Genomic DNA, 21,044 nt, shown 5'->3' on the forward strand with positions numbered 1-21,044 from the left:
AGCGTTGAGAGAGGTTATGTCATCGCTCTTGTTTCTCTGTTTGGATCCAATTCGATATTTAATGTTTACAAGTACGAGTTAGGTTATGTGTACAAGTGTGGAATGAGTTGCCAGAATTAGTCTTGGATAGAAGTGATAGAACTGATAGAAGAAGAGAGCTCCAAGCTTGCCCTCAACTACATACTACTTTACTAGTGTCTTCAATTAAAAGGAATAAAAATGGTGAGTCAATTTTGATGCTCTCTTAAAATCAGCTGCTTTTGCACGTCGGTCCAGTCAGGATGTTACCGTTACGAGCCTTATCCCAACTTATTTTTGATCAGTTGTGGGGTATTCAACTTGAGTATAGTAGCTTTTTGATTCATGAAATTCACCATCATTGACACCTTTTCATCGTGTGGCAATAAATCTTTTATCCTCTGACTTGTCCTTTCGTATTACGTCGATTGATTAAGCATGGCCAGGAAGTAGTTCAGAACTCTGAGCGAAAGAGGTACAACAACATGTTGTAAGCCACCGAATCGTGTATTGCTTGTGTAAAATTAGGTTTAAAGATCATTGTGTGTGTGAATACAAGACAGCAGATAATGCAAGTAATCGCAATGTAAGCTTCCGAAATCGATCGAGGATTGACCGTGGCCTGATCATGAGCTTAGTGAACGCTTGTCCTAAAGGATGACTGCATTGCGATTACTTGTTACGACTTGCAAATGGAATGTAAACAAGTGCCTACCTAGCTGATGACAACTCTGAGGGAATTTAGCCACTCTCCTTCTCCTCGTAAATCGTATTACTTGGTTATACATTTCTTCCTATCGTATGTTCCAGAGTTTTGGTTTCCAAGATGTATCCAAGACTGAACCTGCAGGTTGCACAACTCAGGCCAAGAAGATGACAGCTTTTGGAATCCCTGATCCAATGACTGATGGGTATGTATTTTGCTTCTTCCTCTTTTAAAAACAGTACCACCTATTTATTGCGCTTATGTAAACTTTGCAGTGTAGATGGAGGAAGAAAAGTTTCAAGAGTCGCCAGACTTGAGTCTAACTTTAATGTTGCCTGTGTCACACTATCAACACACTTCCATCCAAATGTCGAAGTCCGAATGTGCACGCATCAGCTTCTTCAAAGTGTGTGGCCGCACGCTTTTGAAGAGTTAGTGAACTCTGATTGGTTCCTCTATTTCTTCGTCTCAGAAACAGACATGCGCAGAGCGCTGACCTTGACATTTTGATGAAACGCTTTGATAGTGTGACACAGGCATATGCAGCAACACTGGTCTCACACAATAGAGTCTAGTCTGACAACGAGTTGGAAATTCTCAAAATTAGAAATCAGAATTTAAAAATGGAACTCCACACGCATTTTACTTTTCTTGGAGTAGATTGTACAAAATTATGGATTTAATGGGCCATTAAAAATTTAACACTCGTGGCTTTATTTTTGTTGTTCTCTTTTCAAAGAATAATTTAAATAAAATAATGAGTAATGTGAAAAAACCTACATCCAGCTGTGGTGCAGACAACTGCGTTTAACTTCAGTACTTTGACTGAAGAATCCCCATCAAAAACTCAGGGAACTTTTCCAAAAACAGTCTAGAAGTACAGAAATGGGTTCTTTTTAAATATCCATCCAGACTCTGAGGAAGATCTAAAATTTTCTTTGGGTACTTATCAAAGTATTACTTAGATACAGTAATATCGATGAACTTCTTTTACCTGAAGGTATGAAAATGATCATTTTGTCCTTTGGAAATAAGTTTAGATCCTACACTCAAGGAAACATTAGACAAAATTTCTGCCCACAAATTTAACGGTGGATTTCAGTGCCCTCTACTTTTTTAATGTATTGCTACTCATTACTTAAATGTTTACAGCCTCAATTCAGTTCGAGACAACATTGGATTCTGCCATCCATTGGAACAAACCGAAAAGAATGTGAGTATAGCTTACTCAGCTCCTCCATAGCCTAGTCTTTTCATTTAACATTTCAAGTATGATTACATCTCAATATTTGTAAAACCAAGCAGAATTTTGATAGATTAATAAGGTAGCCAAGTTTTTAGGCAGATTCAGTTGAACTCAGAAAAATTGAATCGCTTGTTTCAAAAAGTGCTCTACACGCTAAATAGAAAAAATTCCGGAAAATGAAAGAGTTTAGATTCAGTGGATGTTCAAGAATTGGAATTGGTCTTTTGGCGTTTGTTAAACAGTTCCCAATGGAGCACCGTAGCCAAAGATATGAAACTTTTTGGTCTTCTGTGGTGTGTTATGAACGTCCCTAAAACTTGATGTTGTGCGTTTATTTCATGATAAAAAATCCTTGCCCGTATCTTTTCAATCTAAAATGACAAAAATGAAATATGCTTGTCATCCTTATAATCATTTTCCCTCAATAAAGAATTTTAATTTTTTTGAGCCTGCCAGTCTTCAAATCAAGATACCTGGTTATTGAATGGTTATAAGCTCAGTTGACTCATCTGTAACACAGTTTTTGACATTCTTTTTGAAAATGGATCTAAGAGAAGAGTTTTATCCTCTAGGTGAAATTGTTTGGTACAGAAATACTCTGATTCTCTCTGGCTTTCCTCTACTTCAAAGCTATGTTTGGAAACTTTCTCTGCCCCTCCAATTCTTTTCCGATCAATATCCTTTATTTTACTAATGTTTTAAAAATCTTTCTCCAAACTGACTATTATTCTTTTCAGGAGTAAATTTAATTATTTATGTAGGTATGAATAATGCATGTAAGTCTATTGCTATTGTTCGGCAAAAATGAGACATGCAATCGAAAACAAGTATTCCAAACACGGATCAGTATTTGATATATCAATGAAATAGATTGATCTTTAAAGTATATTATTATTTATGTATATTAGTTGATCTTTGATTTAGCGATCGTATCGACTGATCTCTGTAATAACAGTCTTATCTAACCATCTTCTATGTATCAATCAGTGTGAAAACATCAAGGACTTCGAAATTTTTCCTGATGAAGGTATCTTTAAAGTCAGAAAGAAGCTGGTAACCAGGAAAAGTCTTCCATCCAAGCATTAGTGCTTGATTTGACTCAAAGTAGATTCTGGTTTTTCTGTTAGCATGAAAGGTAAAGTAACGTAGACAAAAACTGTCATTCTCCTACTTATGAGTTCAATTTGAACATTTCAATCCGTTCATTGTATCTTAGGTAAAATTTCGATAGAGAATCAAATAATGTGTTTCTTAATTTCGTACCCTGTTTAGCAGTCGATTGAATCCAACATTTTTCTGTGTTGCAGTATGTCGCTAATCTGGACAATATGAACATGGCTATGCTTAAGAACACACAAGGCCTCCATGCACCACTGAGACTTGCCATGGAGCTGAAAGCATTTGAGAATGTTGGTCGTCTCCCATTCCTCCCCAGCTCCAACTTACACAGAGAAGTTCTTCGTGGAGAAGATGACCGCATTGATTTTACCGACATCCTTCACCCACCAGAAATGTCTGAAAGAATGGCTATGCCTCATGCAGTCATGGAACATAAACTGGGTATTCTGTGAGAGTGATTCCATCCTAGGTACTAAGTAATTTAAGGCAACATTTTATATTTCTGTAAATTTAATCTCCATACCTTGTTTTCTTTTCTTTTTTTTATCAAACAATTATTAAATATTAATTTTCTCAACATATCAGCAGAATTTACTTCTATAGCATGTCTTTCAAGCGAATGACCCCTGGCTTCTCCAGATAATAGTGGACTCATAGAAAACTTAAGAAAATAAAAATATGGTTCAAAGTCCTTGATTTACATCACCTAATCTGAACATCTGTTTTATAAATAGTGCTGAAATTAAGGTCAACAACCAAAACCACCAACTTTGTGTCCTTGCAAGGACCGAAAAAGGTTCATGCTTTCATCGAAAATTTTCAACTCAAGTCTTGTCTCATTCTCATTAAGAGCTCTTATTTAAAGCTAAATTGGATGACCTCTGTTACCGGGTGAACCAGAAAACCTCCTATTTTTGTGACGCTTTTTTCATGGCAATAAAAGTGAAAAGAAAAAGATTCAGATCACTCAGTATACAATCAAATGAGCTTTTCATTTATTAAAAATTTGACAATGGTCATAAACTGTTTTCAGCATAATATCAAAATAGCACAAAGCAAAAAATTGTTTTTGAAAGAAAACCAAATAGCAGGGTAAAGGAAATCGGCTGATAAAACATCAAACTTTTTTGCACTACGAACACAAGTCTGATTCGTTTGCATATAAATGCTACCAGCTCGTTTATGCCTACATAGTTGTTCTCGAGAGAGAGTTATAGTGCAGCGCTTCCCCTTCAACTTGAGTAAAAAAATACTTGTCCTCATCCTGCTGCTTTGTCTCTTTCGATTGCACGGGGGCCGCTTTTCGCATCTTCTGTGGGAGGTGTGACCGAAACTTGATCATGCGACTTGGTCTAACAGTAACTCGCTTTAACAGCCGTTTCATAGCCTTCAGAAGGGAGTCCAAGTCTAAAACTTTACGACGAGCCTCCAACGCTATGCGCCGTGCCTGTTCTGTTGCCTTTTGCTCCTGTTTGGTTGCATCACTCACAATTTTTGGCGGATATGAATCAAGCAGCATGCATTGACGCTGAATATGGTGCTCAATTGTTTGCATCATATTTAGCACTGACATACGCCAGTCAACCGGTCCGACACATGTTGTGTACACATCCTCAATGAACACCTGCAAATTAAAAATTTAAACGGACCCTTAGAATAAGGCAGAAGAAGCAAGAATCTCCATGGACCAAAAAATTTGATGAGCAAACATGTATTAACCTGGGTGCTTAATTTCGTACTCTATCTAGTTCTATTATTCAGAACTTTAATGCTGACTTTCAGTGATTGAAATTTTAATTTCAAATTTGAATAATTTTCAATTATTTTTTTATATTCTTTTTTAACCAAACTTCATTTACAACACTTGTAAAGGAAGTAATAGAGTTCAAGTTTATTCGCATTTTTTTGGCAAAGGAACACTTTGTCTTTTATTCGTAACCTTTTCATACATGACCAGCTGTAGGGAAAGGACTTTTTACATTCTCTAACACAGAGTGTGATATAATTTGCCTTTGTTAGCTGATCGAAGAAACATCTATCACTTATCACGAGAAATACCAATACCCAGTAATGTTAACCTCTTCGATTTTTTCAGTTTATTTTGCCTGTGTTGAGTGTATTTGATAGCAAAGCATTGGTAACTGAAGAGAAGACTTTAGCTTCTCATCAATTCCACTAAACATAAGCACAACAAAGAGGACGACTAGTATAGCCGACCAATCGCACAGCTCCATCCCTCCTCAGCCTTGCTTTATCCAGTCAACAAATGCAAAATTTCAACCACTAGGCTGCAGATCAGTTCAGTCTCATTATATAGTTGATGCTGCAGAATTAAATCCGTCTTAATTTTCCATGTGGCAAGCAAACGCAGGGTAGCAGTTTGTTTGCTTAAGTTATAAGTGCCATTTTGATTTTTTTTATTTTTTTTATCGTTCATCACAACACAAGGTATATTTCAAGTCATTATCACCTCAAAGTAATAGATTACATTTCGATCTTCCCTCTTAGCTGATGGATTAAAGAATTAGAGTGAGACGATCTTTTACATCCGTGGTATAGTCCCTGTCCTTCTCTGCCGTGCTAAGGAAAAACAACGTATGAACCTTTAAACGTTGTCAGATTTCTTTCAAGAAAAACCGAATTTACTGAGAAAACAGTGAATATTTATCCTCAAAATTTTCGGTCAATTTTGTTCACGATTCAATCTAAAACATCTGAAAATTTCAAGGGACAATGTGCATAACTTTCCTCAAAAATACATGTTTCATTCAGGGGAAATTTGGGAACTCTCCAATGTTCATACGGCGTTTTTCCTTAGCACGGCAGTTTTGGTCTGTAACTTTTAGTGTATCACTCAGATATTCATACCTGGAGGCACAGAATTTCTTTAGAGGCAAGCAACCTGCGCAGCACTCCTTCAAGCAGTGTTTCAACTTTGCGTTTAAGCTTTTCCTTTCGTTGATGTTCCTCTTGCACTTCCTGCTCCAGAGCTGCAAGTCTGTTGGCAATATTCTGTGATTCTCTGGAGTAGTATTTGCTTGATATTTCTAGTCCCGTCTTCATGATCTGCTCTGGCTCTTGTAACTCTCGCAAGTGCAGCAATGAATTGAGGTTTTTCAACTCCAATTCATGGAAGATCTCCTTCGATTTAAAAATATCGCAGTTGCTTAGTTAAAGAATTGCTGTTTGAGCCTTTCGGTTATCAGCATGATGTACTATAATGATCACTAGATCTCCCTGATTCAGAAACTATCGAGGACTATCATCAATCACTCTTCTTCCCCTTTTTTGTTGCCATTTTGAAAAATGATCAACGGAAATCTTTGGGGTTTTCATAGGTTACTCAGCAAAATTTCAAGCACCTTATCCAGGCAAAATAAGGACTTTTTAGTTTTTAGGATTTAATACATCTATGAGTACTTATTTTATATTGCCTTTTCGTAGTATTTTTAACTAAAAAGATTTTCTAAAGAATGCTGTTCTTTTTGAAATATTTTATTAAGTTCTCTTTTTGCTGAAATTTTGAAAAGTAAGGAAAAAGTTGGTGGCAGACTGTTTTCAATTGTTTTTGAAGCAAGAAGTCCAATATCATTTTGGGAACAAAATCATGTTGATACAACCGGAAATCTCATGTAATTTGGCTAAGCATCCGTACAAAATATAAAATTAGCTCTTAATCATGAAAATTCTAGAAGTCTCGATTTGATACAATACACTAATTGATGAAGGTCAAATTATCTGTTCAAAATTTTAAAACTGTGCAAGCAGAACATGTTTAAGCAGATATGAAACCATATCTGTAAGAATAGCGGATATCAAACATCCGTAATTTTTGGGGATAATGCTTTTATCGAATCTGCAAACCTTCAAGAGTTTTAGGTACCAGATTTCAGACTTGTGGCATAATTTTTCATTTAGATATGAATAAAAAACCGTGTCATATCTAAAATTAGCGGATGTCAGAATTCGTTGAAATAATAAGTTTAGAGCTAAATAATTCGCTAAAGCTCAATAATCTCTTTACGGATCGTGTATACGAGCACATCACAATAGTAATAAAAGTTAAGTTAGTAAGTTGTAAATAGGTCTTTGGGAGATGACACTCTTTCTTAATTTTTCCCGCATAGGTATCTAACTAGGTGGTTCATTTCATGCCTAAAAAAATAGTTCTCCTTAAAAACAGCGGATGTGGTCATTTTTTAAAATCACTATATCCCGTTGACATTTGCTTCACATTTAAAAAAACTGAAGCTCATTTCTTAGAGGAGGATTCGTTTAATTATAAATTCCTTCACCGAATTCTCTTTGATGCACAGACATCGAAATGCACAGCTTTGAAAACTTTGAAAGCGATTTTTTCAAAACTTAAAAATGCAACATCTGCTGTTTTTACAGATAAGGCCTTATAGTGATCACTTGATCCCAGCTTTGGCTGATAATGAAAACATGGATTAAGTTGAAGGGTACCTTAATTTGCTCTGGCTTTTTGAAATACAAGATCGGTTTATTAATATCTTGAAAATCCCTCAGAAATAAAATCATGAGTTCCTCTAGACATTCGATGCTGCCATTCATTAGAAGGTCATATTTATCCACACCTGTCTGCATTTGACGTGACGGTGTGTCAAGAAATGGGTTTGTTGCTAGTGCATTATAGTGCTTGTCATTCTCTTTCCTCCACATAATTGGCGATATCTGCATTAGGAAATCCTGATACATTCGGAACTTTTTCCAGACATCCTCCAACTCAATCAGCAGCAATTTTATCCTATTTAATTCTGTCTTCAGGTGAGCAACTTCTTCATGCTTCTTCTCAGTTTCATTTGTTGCGATTACTGAAAGCCGCAACAGTTTCATGGACTCAGCATGCTTTGCTGCCATATGATTTTCTAATTTCCCTGCATATACTTGAAATTTTTTGGTGTAAGCATTTAGGATGCTTTTCTCTTCCAAAAAATTTTCTTTAATGAGTGTCGCCTCATCAAAGAGATAACCTGTGCAAACTTGTGTACTTAAAATTGAGCGAATAATCTGCACATAACTTCTCACATCAACCTTGTTACGGGGGATTTTGTATTTGATGGACGCGAAGAACTCTGAGTCGACATCTTGAATCTCTTGGAGTTCCTTTTTAGTAATCATGCTTATAACATGGGTTCGAAGTGGCAAATCACGCGTTAAAGCTGAACGGTAAGTATCTTTGGCCCAGTAAGGCTGAGACCTGAATTTTTTGCGACTATCCTTTTGCAATTGGTTGTATGGCAAGAGCTTAGTGTTTTCAGAACAAAAGTCTTCTCTGTCAGGGTGTGTTTTCGTTTCTTTTGATTTGAGCGGTTTTCTTGGAACATTATCTATGCTAGGAAGTGTTCTCAGGTGCTTTCTTGGCGACATGATGCGCTTTTTGGCTTTTAATTTTTTCACAAGTTCGCGACATTCTGCTGATATCCGACTCTCCCCAAAGCGATCGACTAGTTTGACATCACTATCCATTACTGATCAAATTCAGATACTTAGAGCCCAACTTCACTAAAATTATCGATATTTTTTTAAAATAGTGTCCACTACATTTTTTAGAGACTAAGTTGTATAGTGGGGGTGTAGACTGGAGTCCAACTTCACACATTGAACATTAAATTGAATTATTTTAGTTTTTATGAAGCAAAAGAAGTTCGATTTTTCCGTTTGACTTCGAGATATTAAAAAATATACTGATCCATACATGTAAAAGGAGAGGAGGATCTTGCCTCACCAAGCTTTGCAACATGTGAGAACATGGCAAAACAGTTGACAGTTGCCAAGGAGACGGCTTAGTGTTCAGACCAACATGATTCCTCTGCAGCATGCAACTGGGAAGTTTATAATTTTGAACTTGTTAGAATTAAAGTATGCCTAAGTAAAAAAGATCTTCAAAATAAAATCTGATGCTGCCTTTAAGTAACTACTGAAAAAATACGTTATTTTAGAAAAAGACAAGTGCTAAATTTGACTGTAGAGAGGATGTGGAAAAGCTGAAACCATCAAAGAGAATCGTTATCAATAATTCTTTTTTAATAACTTTAAATCCTTAAAAATAATAATAAATCAGGAATTCGTTAAAATATCTTTAATTTTTCACAAAATACAAAAAAATAACAGAGTTACTACTAATAGCGACACGATAGAACGGATTGCAAATTAGATTAAAACTGGTAATCACAACTCTTGATAAAATATTTATGCAATCTGTATCTACTGAATAAAAATAAAAAATTGACAATTATGTAGAATTATGTTAATAAAAAATGCATGAATAAATAACTACAAATATATCAACAAAACAACCAGTGATCGAGTGGATATTTTTTTTCTTCTCTTACAAAGCTTGCCTGAATGCTTTTTTGTACTATTCAGAACCTAGAAATACAAAGGTCCTTTAATGAGTAAGTTTACCTCTTTTTTTTTCTTTTTCAACCAGTAAATAAAAAAATAATATTTGTTTTGTGTCAAACTCTCACTTTCCACTCAAGCAAACTACTTAATAACGGCTTTCAGGTTCCCTGAAAAAGTCAAATTCACTGGACTACCTATGAGGGGAATTTTCTTCCCAGATAGTCATGATGTTTTTTGAGGCAAAATGTAAACCGTATTGCATTAAGACCAATTTATGAGGGGTGCACTGATGGCATACAAATATTTGGCACACACACATACAAAAACGCACAAAAAAAAAAGAAAAAAAAAAGGCAGCTTTAAAATATTGATGATGTATGAATTATGCAAATCTCAAGGCTAGGAAAAAGTAGACAGCTAAATAAGTAAGGATGACCTGGATGCCGTGAATGGACGGAAATATTTCACTATGAAAGACCCTGATGAATTCAACTTTTTCATTTTTATTTTTCTCTACCGTATACTAACACAATCTTGATTTGGGACTAACCCCACAAAAGAATCTATGAACTTTTAAGAAACTCTGACGTTTCCTTACTTTTAACTTAAAGGTTATAAATTAATCCTTAAAAGAGGATTTTGGACCACAAATTAATCAGCCACATGAAATCTCAATGCACAGGATGATAAACATAAACTTCAATTTTGATGAAAGATTAACGACTATTTACAGGTACATTTTACTTTTCTCATTAGAATGTTTGCTTGAAATTTCACAATAGAAGGGAAAATTAATCAAAAATCAAAGCACGACTTAATTGCTAGGGCTAAAAAATTAGACGAGTACGTATTAATGGAAGACCCTGGGATACATTATCAAAGAGATTTACTCACAATGAAGTTAAGGCATGGTTCTGTACGTGAGTTTACCTCATAAAGCTGCACATATTCATACTAACTAATACAGAATAACGGAAAACAAAATGTCAAGATTTCCTTGTCACCGTTGATTGGATCTTTCTCATTAAGGCTCATCTTAAAGAATAATTTCAAATCACAGAACACGTGAGCTTGGGTTTATAATAAATGTGATGTGTTGTTTGACATTCGAGACTGAATTCAAAAATTATGTAAAAATTCCAAATTTAATTTAAAAATTTTCTCTTTTCGAGATCAAGAGATATTGAATTGACCCATGATGAGAAAGAGAAGAACGTTTAGAATTAAAAAGACATTTTGCTGCTCTCCAATTATGAACTATTAGAGTTTGTTTAAAAAAAAAAACAGGAAGACATCGATTTGCAACATATTGATCTGAATAAATTTACATAAAAGAGCACCTAATAATTATTACACACTTTCAATCTTAAGACATTGCTGACTGGTTCATACCATCAAAAATGATAAAAATACATCATCATGAGAGTAAAATTGCAGGCGTACCTAAAAGGGACATTTTAATTTCTCTTGTAAATAAGGAATATAATTATTCATGAATGGCATTAGATTTGGGCGAACAAAGTATGATAAATAATACTGCTTTGGGGAAAAATACTGATAGACTCAGATCACAAAAAAATGTAAAAATAGATACGAAAGCATGCATATTAAGAGAAGGGTGAACTGTATCTACCCACATACCATGAGCCCCCTGAATAATTGGCTATACAATGCAGAAAAAAGGATTCTTCGGGGGAAAAAATGAGGGTTGAAAATGAGTATCATATGTTTTTTTTTTAAAAAAAAACAATAGTAATGGGATATCAAAGAGTGCCACATGATTTCCTCACAATTCAGTTATTATTAAGGCACTAAAGAAGATATCCCTCATTAATACCTCAATTTTTAGAGGGGAAAGTTATCATGGTACATGGGTTCAAATGTACTGCTTTTAACAGAAACGCACCGAGACGCATTTTGAATAAAATGAGTTGAAAACGATGTAAATGTAACCAGTTGTAAATTTCTTCTGTCAAAAATTAAAAGCCAAGAAAAAATATTTTGAGGGTAAAAATGGCCGTTAAGTTTTGTTACGAACATTGAATTTTATGGAAGAATAGAACTTTAAACCTCTTTTCCTCGGTTTAAACTTGCTGCAGCTTGATGCTTTTCTGTTAAATTCAGTCTAAATGGTAATTAATAAATTAGGAATGTTGATCCCACTTGAGACTGTGGAGGTGGACGGAATCATTTGAAGATTTGAGCACACTTGAGTATAAAAAAGCTAATACTGTTCATAAAAACTGGGTCCTTCTTTTGCAGAACTATTTGTTGATCATGCCGACTTTTTCTGTAAAAAATGAGAGAAAACATAAATTAAAATACTGTTAAACAGAGAGGGCTGGCTACATAAATAGTAAGTACAATCTACCGTTAAAACAACAGAAACTTGAAAGTGGGAACAGTGGTCATCTTTCAAGACTTACCCGTTACAAAAAAAAAGTCTGAGGATAATTAATAGAGTTAAAACGGTCAAGTCTGGCACCAGACCACCTTTGATTGTTTCATATCTCATCTTGTATACAGGGTCTTTTCATTGTATAAGAGACAAATACAAAGAGTTTTCCATTTCAATGCTCAGTTCCCTGGATATCGATCTATAAGGAATCTTGACAATATTTGAAAGACCAACTCAGCCAGTTTTCACTTTCTATATTTTCCTCCTTTTGACTTGCTGTGATGGCAATCAATATCAATTTACGAATTCTTGAATAACTGTGTCTTATCCAATTTTTCATGCAAATTCGGAATATGCCATTGAAACTGAAGTAAAAAAAAAATTAAATGGCTGTAATTACAGATTTTTAAAATTTACAATTTTTTAGCCTAACCCAACTTGACAAAAACACTCGTATTGCTTTTCGATTTTCAGGAAAAAGTTTATGTCCTCCACCCATTATTTGTATCTTTTCGTGAAAAGCCAAGTGTTGGGAATGAGAGAGCCCCTGATGGTTCTTCAAAGTGTAAGTGGATACCATGTACATATACGAGGAATATAAATGTGTTTTTCTGCAAACTTACGTCGGTAGAGACTCATGTATTGTCGTATGAGCCGGGCAATCTCATGTGCTTGATCTGTCTGAAGACGGGCAACTCGTTGTTGGAATAAGTTTCCACACTTCAGCTCCAGATAAAGCGTTCCTGACTCGGCTCGTACTTTTCGTGTTGAAATGACCTCATTATACGGCACATTAGACAAAGTTTCCTACACAAGATAAAACGTAGTTACATACGAGGCAAATAGAAAGAAAGAAAAAGAGAAAATAGTGGTAACCTTAAATTATGATTTCACCTTAAAGCTGGGTCTACATAAGTGCTCTTTATGGAGGTCAAAACATCTGACAAGCATCAAAACAAACAAAATTTTTGAACTTAAGAAATTTAGCTCGACGATATTTACAGGAGATGAAATATTTTAGTCTTCTGACGATGAAATTTGGACTGGAGCCTTTTAATGGCGTTTAAGCACAGGCTGAAATTTGCTTCCTTCAAAAGTCTTCTAAGAAGTATTTTTTGTGCCCAAATGCACACTTTTAAACACCCTGCTTTGTGAGATTTCTTTAAATTTGAAGATAAACCCCACCCTGAGGACGGTATACATTAAAACACATAAAAAATGTAGTCTAACAGCAAGGGATTCACTGATCCATACTACAGGTTGCATAGTCCTTTGCATAATTTGGCAATGCAAGGAGTTAGAGGGCAGAAGAGAGAATTTCCAATTAAAATTGTTAGTTTTTCAAGGAAAATGCATCATTACAGACTGTATATGAATCCATTTCCAGGGCATTACAGCTAATTTTAATAGGGTGAACACTTGGAAACATACATGAGTGATAAGATGCAGGAAATGGACTCCATTCCGATTTAAAGCAAGAATCTGCTGGTCACCACCGCGTTTAATTGCAAAGAAACTGGATCCGAAAAGAGGCCACTTGCTCAGTAATTCTGTAAAAATCAGAGAGAAAGTATAAAACACTAAGTATGGTATGGTTTATGGTTCAAGCCAGTAAACACATTTTTGGTATTTTTGAGGCACTGTTTTCTTGAATTTTAGTACTGAGAGAATATTCGAAATTTTAGGGATTTAAACTTGTCAGAATTGAGAGGACCCTGAACATGTACTGCTTAATAAATAGCAAAAAACGGGAGAGAATGTTTTAATTTTGAATGCTGTAATGAAAGAAACAAAGTGGTATTACTGATGGACATGCTTTGGCGAGAGGAGTATTGAGAACCTGCCTTAATTCAGACAGTGAGATAGGAAGAATAAAAACGCAAGAGTGTTTCTCCTTCAAAAAATACACTAAAAGATGAAAAATTGCAAATTCTTCTCTGGTTTGGAAGAGATCCTTATGATTAGGACGTTTTTATCTGCTCAGAGTATGCCAACTTTTTTTGGAAACCTGACGAATTACCAGGCATCTTACGGTAAACTCACTTCTGCTGCAATAAAAATAGAAAGGCTTGAATTTTGACTTCTCTAAGCCATTTCTCTCATTTTTAAGACTAGATGCTAAAGAATTAGCCTCTTCAAGCTGGTGATGAACTGAAACTTATGCTTTTCTAACATGATGTGTACCATACCTACCATATAGGCTTTTCATGCAGCTACAGTTTTTATTCCATTGTAGAGTTGGACAATTAATCACCAAAAACAAAGCCAATTGACAAAAGTCCGTACTCCGTTTGCCAAAAATGAAAAAAATAAGTCATTCCACTAGGAGGCTGAGATATTTACCTAAAAGTTGGGCTTTGGCTTGGATGCTGAGCAATGACTGTATCTGACTCCAATTAGCTTGGACCATCTGAACCCATTGCGCAGGCTTGATGTCTCGTTGGGTTAAGGCTGGTTTTGGTAACAAAAATTTTGTCTCTTTCATTGTTGGAGGGTGGCTCATGTCAGCTGCTCGATGAAGTAATGCTGCCAACTTCGCAACATCGTACTGAGAAACAAAACATGACAGTTATCAACCTCACACAGACAGGTATGAACATTTGAGTTACCCCAAAAATTTTAGATTTCTTTGAAAGAATTAGCTACTATATTTTTTCAGTGTTGTCAATGAGTTCTGTAATTTCCAAGAGCAGAAAATAAGTCGGTAAAAACCAAGGAGCTGTCTAGCATTATAGTGGAAAAAATAAAAATAACACAAAAAGAATTGACTGCTTTACCTTCCCTATTTTGTTTTCTCTCTCAGCTAGATCTAAACAAAGTGTGAGGATAAAATTAGATGAAGACCCTGATTAAATGGAGATTGATAGAAACAAAAGAAAGGAGCAGGAAGACTATTTAAATACTTACAATGATATCTTGTGGTAACTGCTCATTGGGGAGGACAAGCAAAAGACCTTCCAGATAATCAGGAGCGATTTGGTTAAAAAGGACTTGAACATACAGTTGACAATCAAGTCTCAGTGGAAAATGCCATACGGAGCGGCAGAAGATCAGGTAAAACACCTGTCAAAATTGCAAATATAATTTATGAAAATCAAGATTAATTAAAAACATAAGTGAATGATAAACAGCTTAAAAAGATATTTTATTACAATTTTGCAAGACAGAGAAAAGCAAGGTTTGCATAATAATGATGAAGAAACGTGATGAAAATAATGTACAGCTATTCAAAATTTTCCGACTTGGAGTCTCGGACCCCTGATCCTGACTCACAGCCTTTTTAGAGAATGCCTACCAACTCAAGCCTGAACCTGGACCCTTCTGTTCCAGTCCGAACTCCGTGTACTTGTTTACAAATACCCAATTTTATACTTACGAATTTGAATTTACTAACAGTAAACATATTTAACATTGATGAAGTATATGAAAGGAATGCATTTAAGACTATAAAAGGACAAGTGAGCTGGAACTGTATTCACAGTGGAAAGATGCTCTGGTTTTGGCATCCGGGGAACCAAGCAGCAGTGATGCCTTGAAGCTAAATAATGATGTTCTCCGAGTACACGCAATACATGTGGAGAAATTATTGGGAGATAATATTTAGATACTATCATACTTAAATGGATAATATTTGGAGGAATACAGGGCACAACGACCCATATTTGTGTACACAAACTGATTATCTTAACTGAGTTAGGTTATTTTCCAATTTAAAGTACATCCTAAACCCAAACTGTCTCAGTGCCCAAAGACTCAACCCTTTGAGGACTGATTTCTGCTTTTGGTGAGTATAAAGGTACACAATCGTTTCCTGATTCAATAGAAATTTGTCCATTTTGAACATTGAAATAAGTCTATATATTTTTCAAGAGGGTCAGAACTCCGGATTGTGTCCGATCAAAAATCTAGCACCCAAACCTTGCTTTGACAATTCCATCTGGACCTTGGCCTACCCTTTATTTGAAAAGGCTCAAATCCCTGTTCTAAAACAAAACTATTCGGTGCTTTTTGCTCATTTCTAAGTGAAAAACCACACTGATTCACCTTCACTTTCAGAAAGTTAGTCATGTTACTTTTCTAAATTTAGAAATACTTTGATCATCATTTTCTCCAAATCTTACCTGCTGGTTTTTGTGCAACTCCGTTGTGACATCAAGAATGTACTCTTCCCGTGCCAGGGGCATGGTAAACGCATCCCCTTCCACAATGCAGTAAAGAGAGAACTCTTCCATCTCAAGAGGATTAGTAACATTGATTAAAGCGCACATCTCGATGATGACATCCTCAACAACTGTTGTTGATTTGGTGTTCACAACTGTTTCACTCCCACCAGGCAGCCGATACAACTGCCGTTTTGAGTTTCGTCCAGCACTCACTGCAGTCACTTCTTCCACGCTTGGCACGTTCTTACGTCCACCATACCGCAGCGTTTTCCGCAGGTTCTGTAGGCATACGTTCGCTGTACCTGTCAGTCAAAAGAAAATTTTAGAGTTTACATCCATAAAATGACATAAGAAGGCATTTGTACAGGATTATGTCTGCATTAAAAATACAGGAAGATGCTAAGAAGGAATCAAGACATTTCTCCTTAAACGTCGGCTAAATTTTGCCGAGATGACATAAAATGATGTTTGCAAACATTTGGATGGTCAAAGTTGCTCTATTTTTTAATTAGATTTTTCTTGTTTCAAAACAATACATGTTAATAACCCAAAATCCAATAGAAAAATTATTTTAAGAGGTTCAGTATTTCTTGCAGATAAAATATGTTGCGATAGCCTCCTTAAGAGCACCTCCCTCCTCCCCTGATTTTCTTTCTACTCCTAGTAGAAGAATCAGATTTAGGAGGCAGAGAGAGAAAATAGTAAAATTACATCAACTAACCATGGAAAGCCCGACGTTTATCGTAGGCAGCTGACTCAAGGTACTTCAGTAGGAATGGTCGTAGAGTCTCAGAACAGGTAAAATAGGCTGCAATAATACTTAGGAGCCGCCATCCACGCTGGCAACTGTCGCTTTTGTTATTTGTTGTCTGTTTCATAAGCTGACAATAGACTTCGTCACGTAGTGCATCATATTTGTGGCAATGCATTAAAATCGTATACACACACTTAACTTCTGTCATTTCTGGTGTTGTAGGGAGATCACCCATGTATCTGAAAAGGTCAAAATAAGTGTTTATTGCAGGTTGCATTTATCACAAAAACATAGACAACAAAAAATACGAAGTTATCAGAGAAATACTGCTAGCCTCAACTTATATAAGCGTTTGACATTACTTTGAGGACTCAAGTACTAATAGTTAAAGCTCATTTTATACAAGATGTGTAGGTTTCTGCTTCCTCCATGTCATAGAAATATAAACCGAGGAAGATTTCAATGCCTTGGACCCGCTTCTTCGAGATCTTGGTTGCCGGTTTTACAAATTCATGCCAAATTTTACTGGTTTTGACAAATGATGACGTGAAAAATATGTAGATGCAATGAATCTCAACTAAAATACATCTTAATAACCATTCAACAAAAAAAAACGAGGACAACAAAGAACAGAAAGTATGCCTTCAAAATGGCAGGTCTCTGATCCGCAAGGGACGACTAGTTATTATTGAGTATCTAGTAACATGTGTTCACGAGATTTGGGATTGTAGAGGTGATTTTGAAAAGAAGATAAAATTTTGATGCAACCTCCTACCCAAAATACGACGAGGAGCATAAAAGGATTTACCTCATGGAACATTCAAAGCACTCCACAGCAAGTTGATTAAGTTCCGGATCCAACTTGAGCAATGATTCCTGGATGGGTGTTGGTGAGTATTTGACAAGGTCAACCTGTTCCTTCCAGGTCCAGTCAGATCCCTTTTTGTGGTTGACTAACTTCAGTGACCCATCAATTTCTCCATTAGGTGTCTTCAGCATTTCAAACTTTTCAGGACTCTGTCGGAAGTGCAGAATAGCGAACTGAAGTAGAGAGTGCTTTCCATCATCTTGGACCGCCTATTTTGTAACAATTGAAAAGAAAATTGAAACTGAGATAGTCTGATACATTTTGCATTATAATCATCACTCTAGAATCTCCTTAAATCTAAAATAAAAGTATGTCACCCAATTATTCCTTGTTATTTCCATCTTTTGTGTGTGGCAAAATAAGACTTCACCATGCCGATATTTAGTGTTTCTTCTTAACCTCGCAAAAAAAATGCAAGAAAAAGAAAAAATGTTTAGGGTATATTATGCTATTCAACCATATCTATCTATCTATCCATACCTCATCTTTTTTCATTTATTGTGAGTAATTTTGATGAGATGCTCACCTGTTGCTGGGTATTGGGAGAGGGTGTTGTAAGCCTAGCATCTGCAAGCCATCCTTTCTTCTCAACGGAGCGTAGGCGCTCTTCTCGAACACGGTTCTGAGGCATGGCCTCTCTCAGGAAAGCATTCACCATGGCTAAGATCTGCCGTGAGCGGTTGGAGTAAATAGGGTACTTCTCACCTGATTGCAGACCAAGAATAATGGAGCTACCACCTTTCCCAACATTGATTTCAGTTATTTCATCAAGTGCAATTGAATGAACCACTTGGATTTGGTTATTGGTCTGTCGACCTAACCGAATGCCAGAGTGCGCAATTGCCAAGAGTGAAACCTGGAAAAAGAGACGATTTTACATTAGTGACATGGAATTATCTTTAATGAGCAAGTGATTAGTTTTGATTGCAATATTGAAGGCATGGAACAGAACAACAGCTCACACAGAAAATTAGCATGCCTTAAGGTATGTTTTATACCTTTCATTCAAGGCCATCCTTGAATGTCTTGTTTCAAAACTTGGCCCTCTCTGAAAGAGGAAAAAAAAAAAAATACTAAACTCAGCCAAAAAATTTTCGGTGAGTGGAAAATATTCTTCAAGCTTGTAACTCAGTTCCCAAAAAGAGCCCCTGACAAAAAATCTGAAAGTTTGTTTTCAGCCACATGAAAACGATTGAGACTCAACAGGAATTTATTTATTATGATTACCTCAGGTAGTTGATAGCCTCCGGAAATGTAAAATATTCGGGCAAAATACGTAGCCCAATGTCTCGCCAAGTCAAGGACAGCTCGTTTTGTGTTGGCTTTATGTTGGTTGGAATACATATTGGAAGGTGTCACGCCATATTGATCCAGCAACTGAACCATGTCCATACGTTCTTCAGAACTGATTCGGGCTATGGGTCGCACTAATACATCTTGGACAATCTGACAAAAGATGAGGTGGAGAACAAGAGGACTTGAAACTGATTCCTTTGGTGAGAATACCTGAAAAAATTTACAAAAGATGTGAGAAAAATATTCACAGGGTAGAGTCTCGATTATCCCCGCTTTGATTACCCGCAATTCGAATTGTTCGCCCTCTTTTTTCAGTAACTTTTTTTTAAGTAACATAGTGAAAAAAAATGTTTGCGTAATCTACTCAGTACTAACTGTAACTAATTGCATACTAACTGTAAGAAAAAGCCTTTATTTCGTTCATAATTAGCCCAAAAAGGTAGCAAATCTATAGAGCAAACTTCTATGATAATTTTTTTCCACAGATGATACCTGCCAAAATAACTTCTATTAGGGAAAAATGTCTTAATTTTGAACTAATAACTACATTTCTATCTAGGATTTGACAAAGCGCTTATGAGAGTCTTTTAAACAAGTAAACTTACTTTTCACTCTCATTTTAATTTAAAAGTTCTCGACAAAAGTAAGGCTGTACCTCTTTACGAATATTCAATTTCCAGGCAACGCGGTTGTACGTCAAATGTGTATTGGTGGAGAGTTGATGATGTTTGGTGGAAACTTGAGCTTCTGGTAAATGGTGAAACGAAGGTAAGGGATCTACAGCGCCTGGGAACTCTGAAAATTCCTCCATTTCGACGTGGTCAGAATGGTGTGTTGAGGGAACTGGACTGAACATATTTTGGTCTGTGTAGTCTCGAGTGACTGGCTGGATTGGAGTCGGTGGCACAGGGTTACTGATAAAAAACAAAAAAAAATTTTAAACAACAATGATCACAGCATCTTAACTGAGCAACTACATAATATGCAGGTAGATTGATATTGTACAACACTAATCGTCAAGTTTGCCTGTTGAGCAAAAACTAGCATTATTGTTACTACTGATATAATAAAGCGTATCCTTACATAGTTCCTAGTATCCATGGTTAGAAAGTTTTCAGGGTGTCAGCGGAGGCACTGGCTATGATGATTTGATGATAAATAAGTAGAAACATTATTACTTTAGATGACTTCTCGTTAGATTTCCGCAATTTTGAGGGATTCTGGCAAGCTGACATAACTCACATAAGAAGTGATTTCATCAATAAGAAAAATCCATTCTCTTTTCATCAGATTATTATCAAAATTGATTCTCTAAGTAGGTGGAATACAAATGGACTATACTTACTTGTGTGAGTAAAAACTACTTGAACGAGATGGTGCATGCGTATGAGGTGAGTGCATTTGTTGGTTTTGTGGAATGACAGGTGGAGGTGGTTTTTGCCAGCCTTGGCCTGGACTCGTTTTCTCCATCTTCTCCACTTGACTCCTTACGATACTTGGATGCTCTTCTTTGACTCCATTTCGAGCATCCACACTATCTACACTGCCCCATCGGCCAGCTGTAAATAAATTATCAGTTTAGTGATCAATTGTTCTTTCAGCGTGAACTTAAACAAATTCATTTGCATAAAAAAGGAACAGTTTGACAACATTACAAAAATTTATAGAAAATCCATTTAAAGTATCCTGAAACTAACATTTCTTTAATATTTTCCTTCATTGTTTCTTATTTATAATTTTCATACTTACATCATTCTTCCATCTAAGCACCACTGTGAATTGCGACGAAAAACTGCCAATAAAAATTGTTTTATAGGTAAGCTTCTCAATTTTTTTTTTTTGAGATGTTCCAAGTAACAATATTAAACACTAGAAAGTATAAATAAAGAAAGGATTAAGAACTTTACCTAATTGTTGCTGAAGTAGAAGCCGGCGATCAGAGTCTAGTTTATTTGCTGACGGTCGGCTGGTGGTTTTGTTTGTTGAGCGCAAGCTATGATTAGCCGTCACTAACTCCAATTTATGCTTCATTTCATTGCTAATACGAAGCTTGCCAATACTTCCTGCAGCAGTTGGTTTCGTCAGAGTTGTGTCGAGTGATCTGCAG

At 35.9% G+C, this 21,044-nt stretch overlaps 3 protein-coding genes across 3 annotated transcripts in view; 1 reads left to right on the forward strand and 2 right to left on the reverse strand.

The window, feature by feature from the left end:
- Window positions 1–63: 63 nt before the first annotated feature.
- Pomp (proteasome maturation protein) lies at window positions 64–3,668 on the forward strand. The gene is made up of 4 exons (XM_019059657.2): window positions 64–222; window positions 829–929; window positions 1,877–1,937; window positions 3,278–3,668. Exons 1-4 carry the CDS (start codon window positions 220–222, stop codon window positions 3,539–3,541), a joined length of 429 nt encoding a protein of 142 aa, XP_018915202.2. The 5' UTR covers window positions 64–219; the 3' UTR covers window positions 3,542–3,668.
- Window positions 3,669–3,771: 103 nt separating this feature from the next.
- Window positions 3,772–9,054, reverse strand: LOC109042738 (cilia- and flagella-associated protein 100). Its single transcript, XM_019059655.2, has 3 exons — window positions 7,557–9,054; window positions 5,958–6,230; window positions 3,772–4,713 (listed from the first exon to the last, which is right to left on the reverse strand). The coding sequence occupies exons 1-3, from the start codon at window positions 8,577–8,579 to the stop codon at window positions 4,276–4,278; spliced, it is 1,734 nt and encodes a 577-aa protein (XP_018915200.2). The 5' UTR covers window positions 8,580–9,054; the 3' UTR covers window positions 3,772–4,275.
- A 123-nt stretch (window positions 9,055–9,177) lies between these two features.
- Myo10A (unconventional myosin 10A) overlaps window positions 9,178–21,044 on the reverse strand; it is a 67,113-nt gene continuing 55,246 nt past the window's right edge. Inside the window, exons 19-31 of the mRNA XM_019059654.2 lie at window positions 20,845–21,038; window positions 20,283–20,496; window positions 19,593–19,851; window positions 18,869–19,147; window positions 18,168–18,497; window positions 17,582–17,850; window positions 16,741–17,012; window positions 15,978–16,321; window positions 14,764–14,919; window positions 14,200–14,404; window positions 13,288–13,406; window positions 12,480–12,663; window positions 9,178–11,748 (exon numbers count right to left, since the gene is read on the reverse strand). Of these exons, the coding sequence (XP_018915199.2) occupies window positions 11,723–11,748; window positions 12,480–12,663; window positions 13,288–13,406; window positions 14,200–14,404; window positions 14,764–14,919; window positions 15,978–16,321; window positions 16,741–17,012; window positions 17,582–17,850; window positions 18,168–18,497; window positions 18,869–19,147; window positions 19,593–19,851; window positions 20,283–20,496; window positions 20,845–21,038 (2,851 nt within the window). The 3' untranslated portion in view covers window positions 9,178–11,722. The remainder of the gene's footprint in view (window positions 11,749–12,479; window positions 12,664–13,287; window positions 13,407–14,199; window positions 14,405–14,763; window positions 14,920–15,977; window positions 16,322–16,740; window positions 17,013–17,581; window positions 17,851–18,167; window positions 18,498–18,868; window positions 19,148–19,592; window positions 19,852–20,282; window positions 20,497–20,844; window positions 21,039–21,044) is intronic.

The sequence above is a fragment of the Bemisia tabaci genome, chromosome 2, assembly GCF_918797505.1.
Source record: "Bemisia tabaci chromosome 2, PGI_BMITA_v3".
NCBI classification, from domain to species: domain Eukaryota; kingdom Metazoa; phylum Arthropoda; class Insecta; order Hemiptera; family Aleyrodidae; genus Bemisia; species Bemisia tabaci.

Bases quoted from the DNA above. Each gene is read 5' to 3' on its own strand.
- Pomp (XM_019059657.2), top strand. The intron at 930-1,876 runs GTATGTATTTTG...AAATGTTTACAG, and splicing joins CCTGATCCAATGACTGATGG to CCTCAATTCAGTTCGAGACA. The intron at 1,938-3,277 runs GTGAGTATAGCT...TCTGTGTTGCAG, and splicing joins TGGAACAAACCGAAAAGAAT to TATGTCGCTAATCTGGACAA.
- LOC109042738 (XM_019059655.2), bottom strand. From the start codon at position 8,579: ATGGATAGTGATGTCAAACTAGTCGATCGCTTTGGGGAGAGTCGGATA. The intron at 6,231-7,556 runs GTACCCTTCAAC...TTTAAATCGAAG, and splicing joins AAAAGCCAGAGCAAATTAAG to GAGATCTTCCATGAATTGGA. The intron at 4,714-5,957 runs GTATGAATATCT...TTTAATTTGCAG, and splicing joins AAGAAATTCTGTGCCTCCAG to GTGTTCATTGAGGATGTGTA.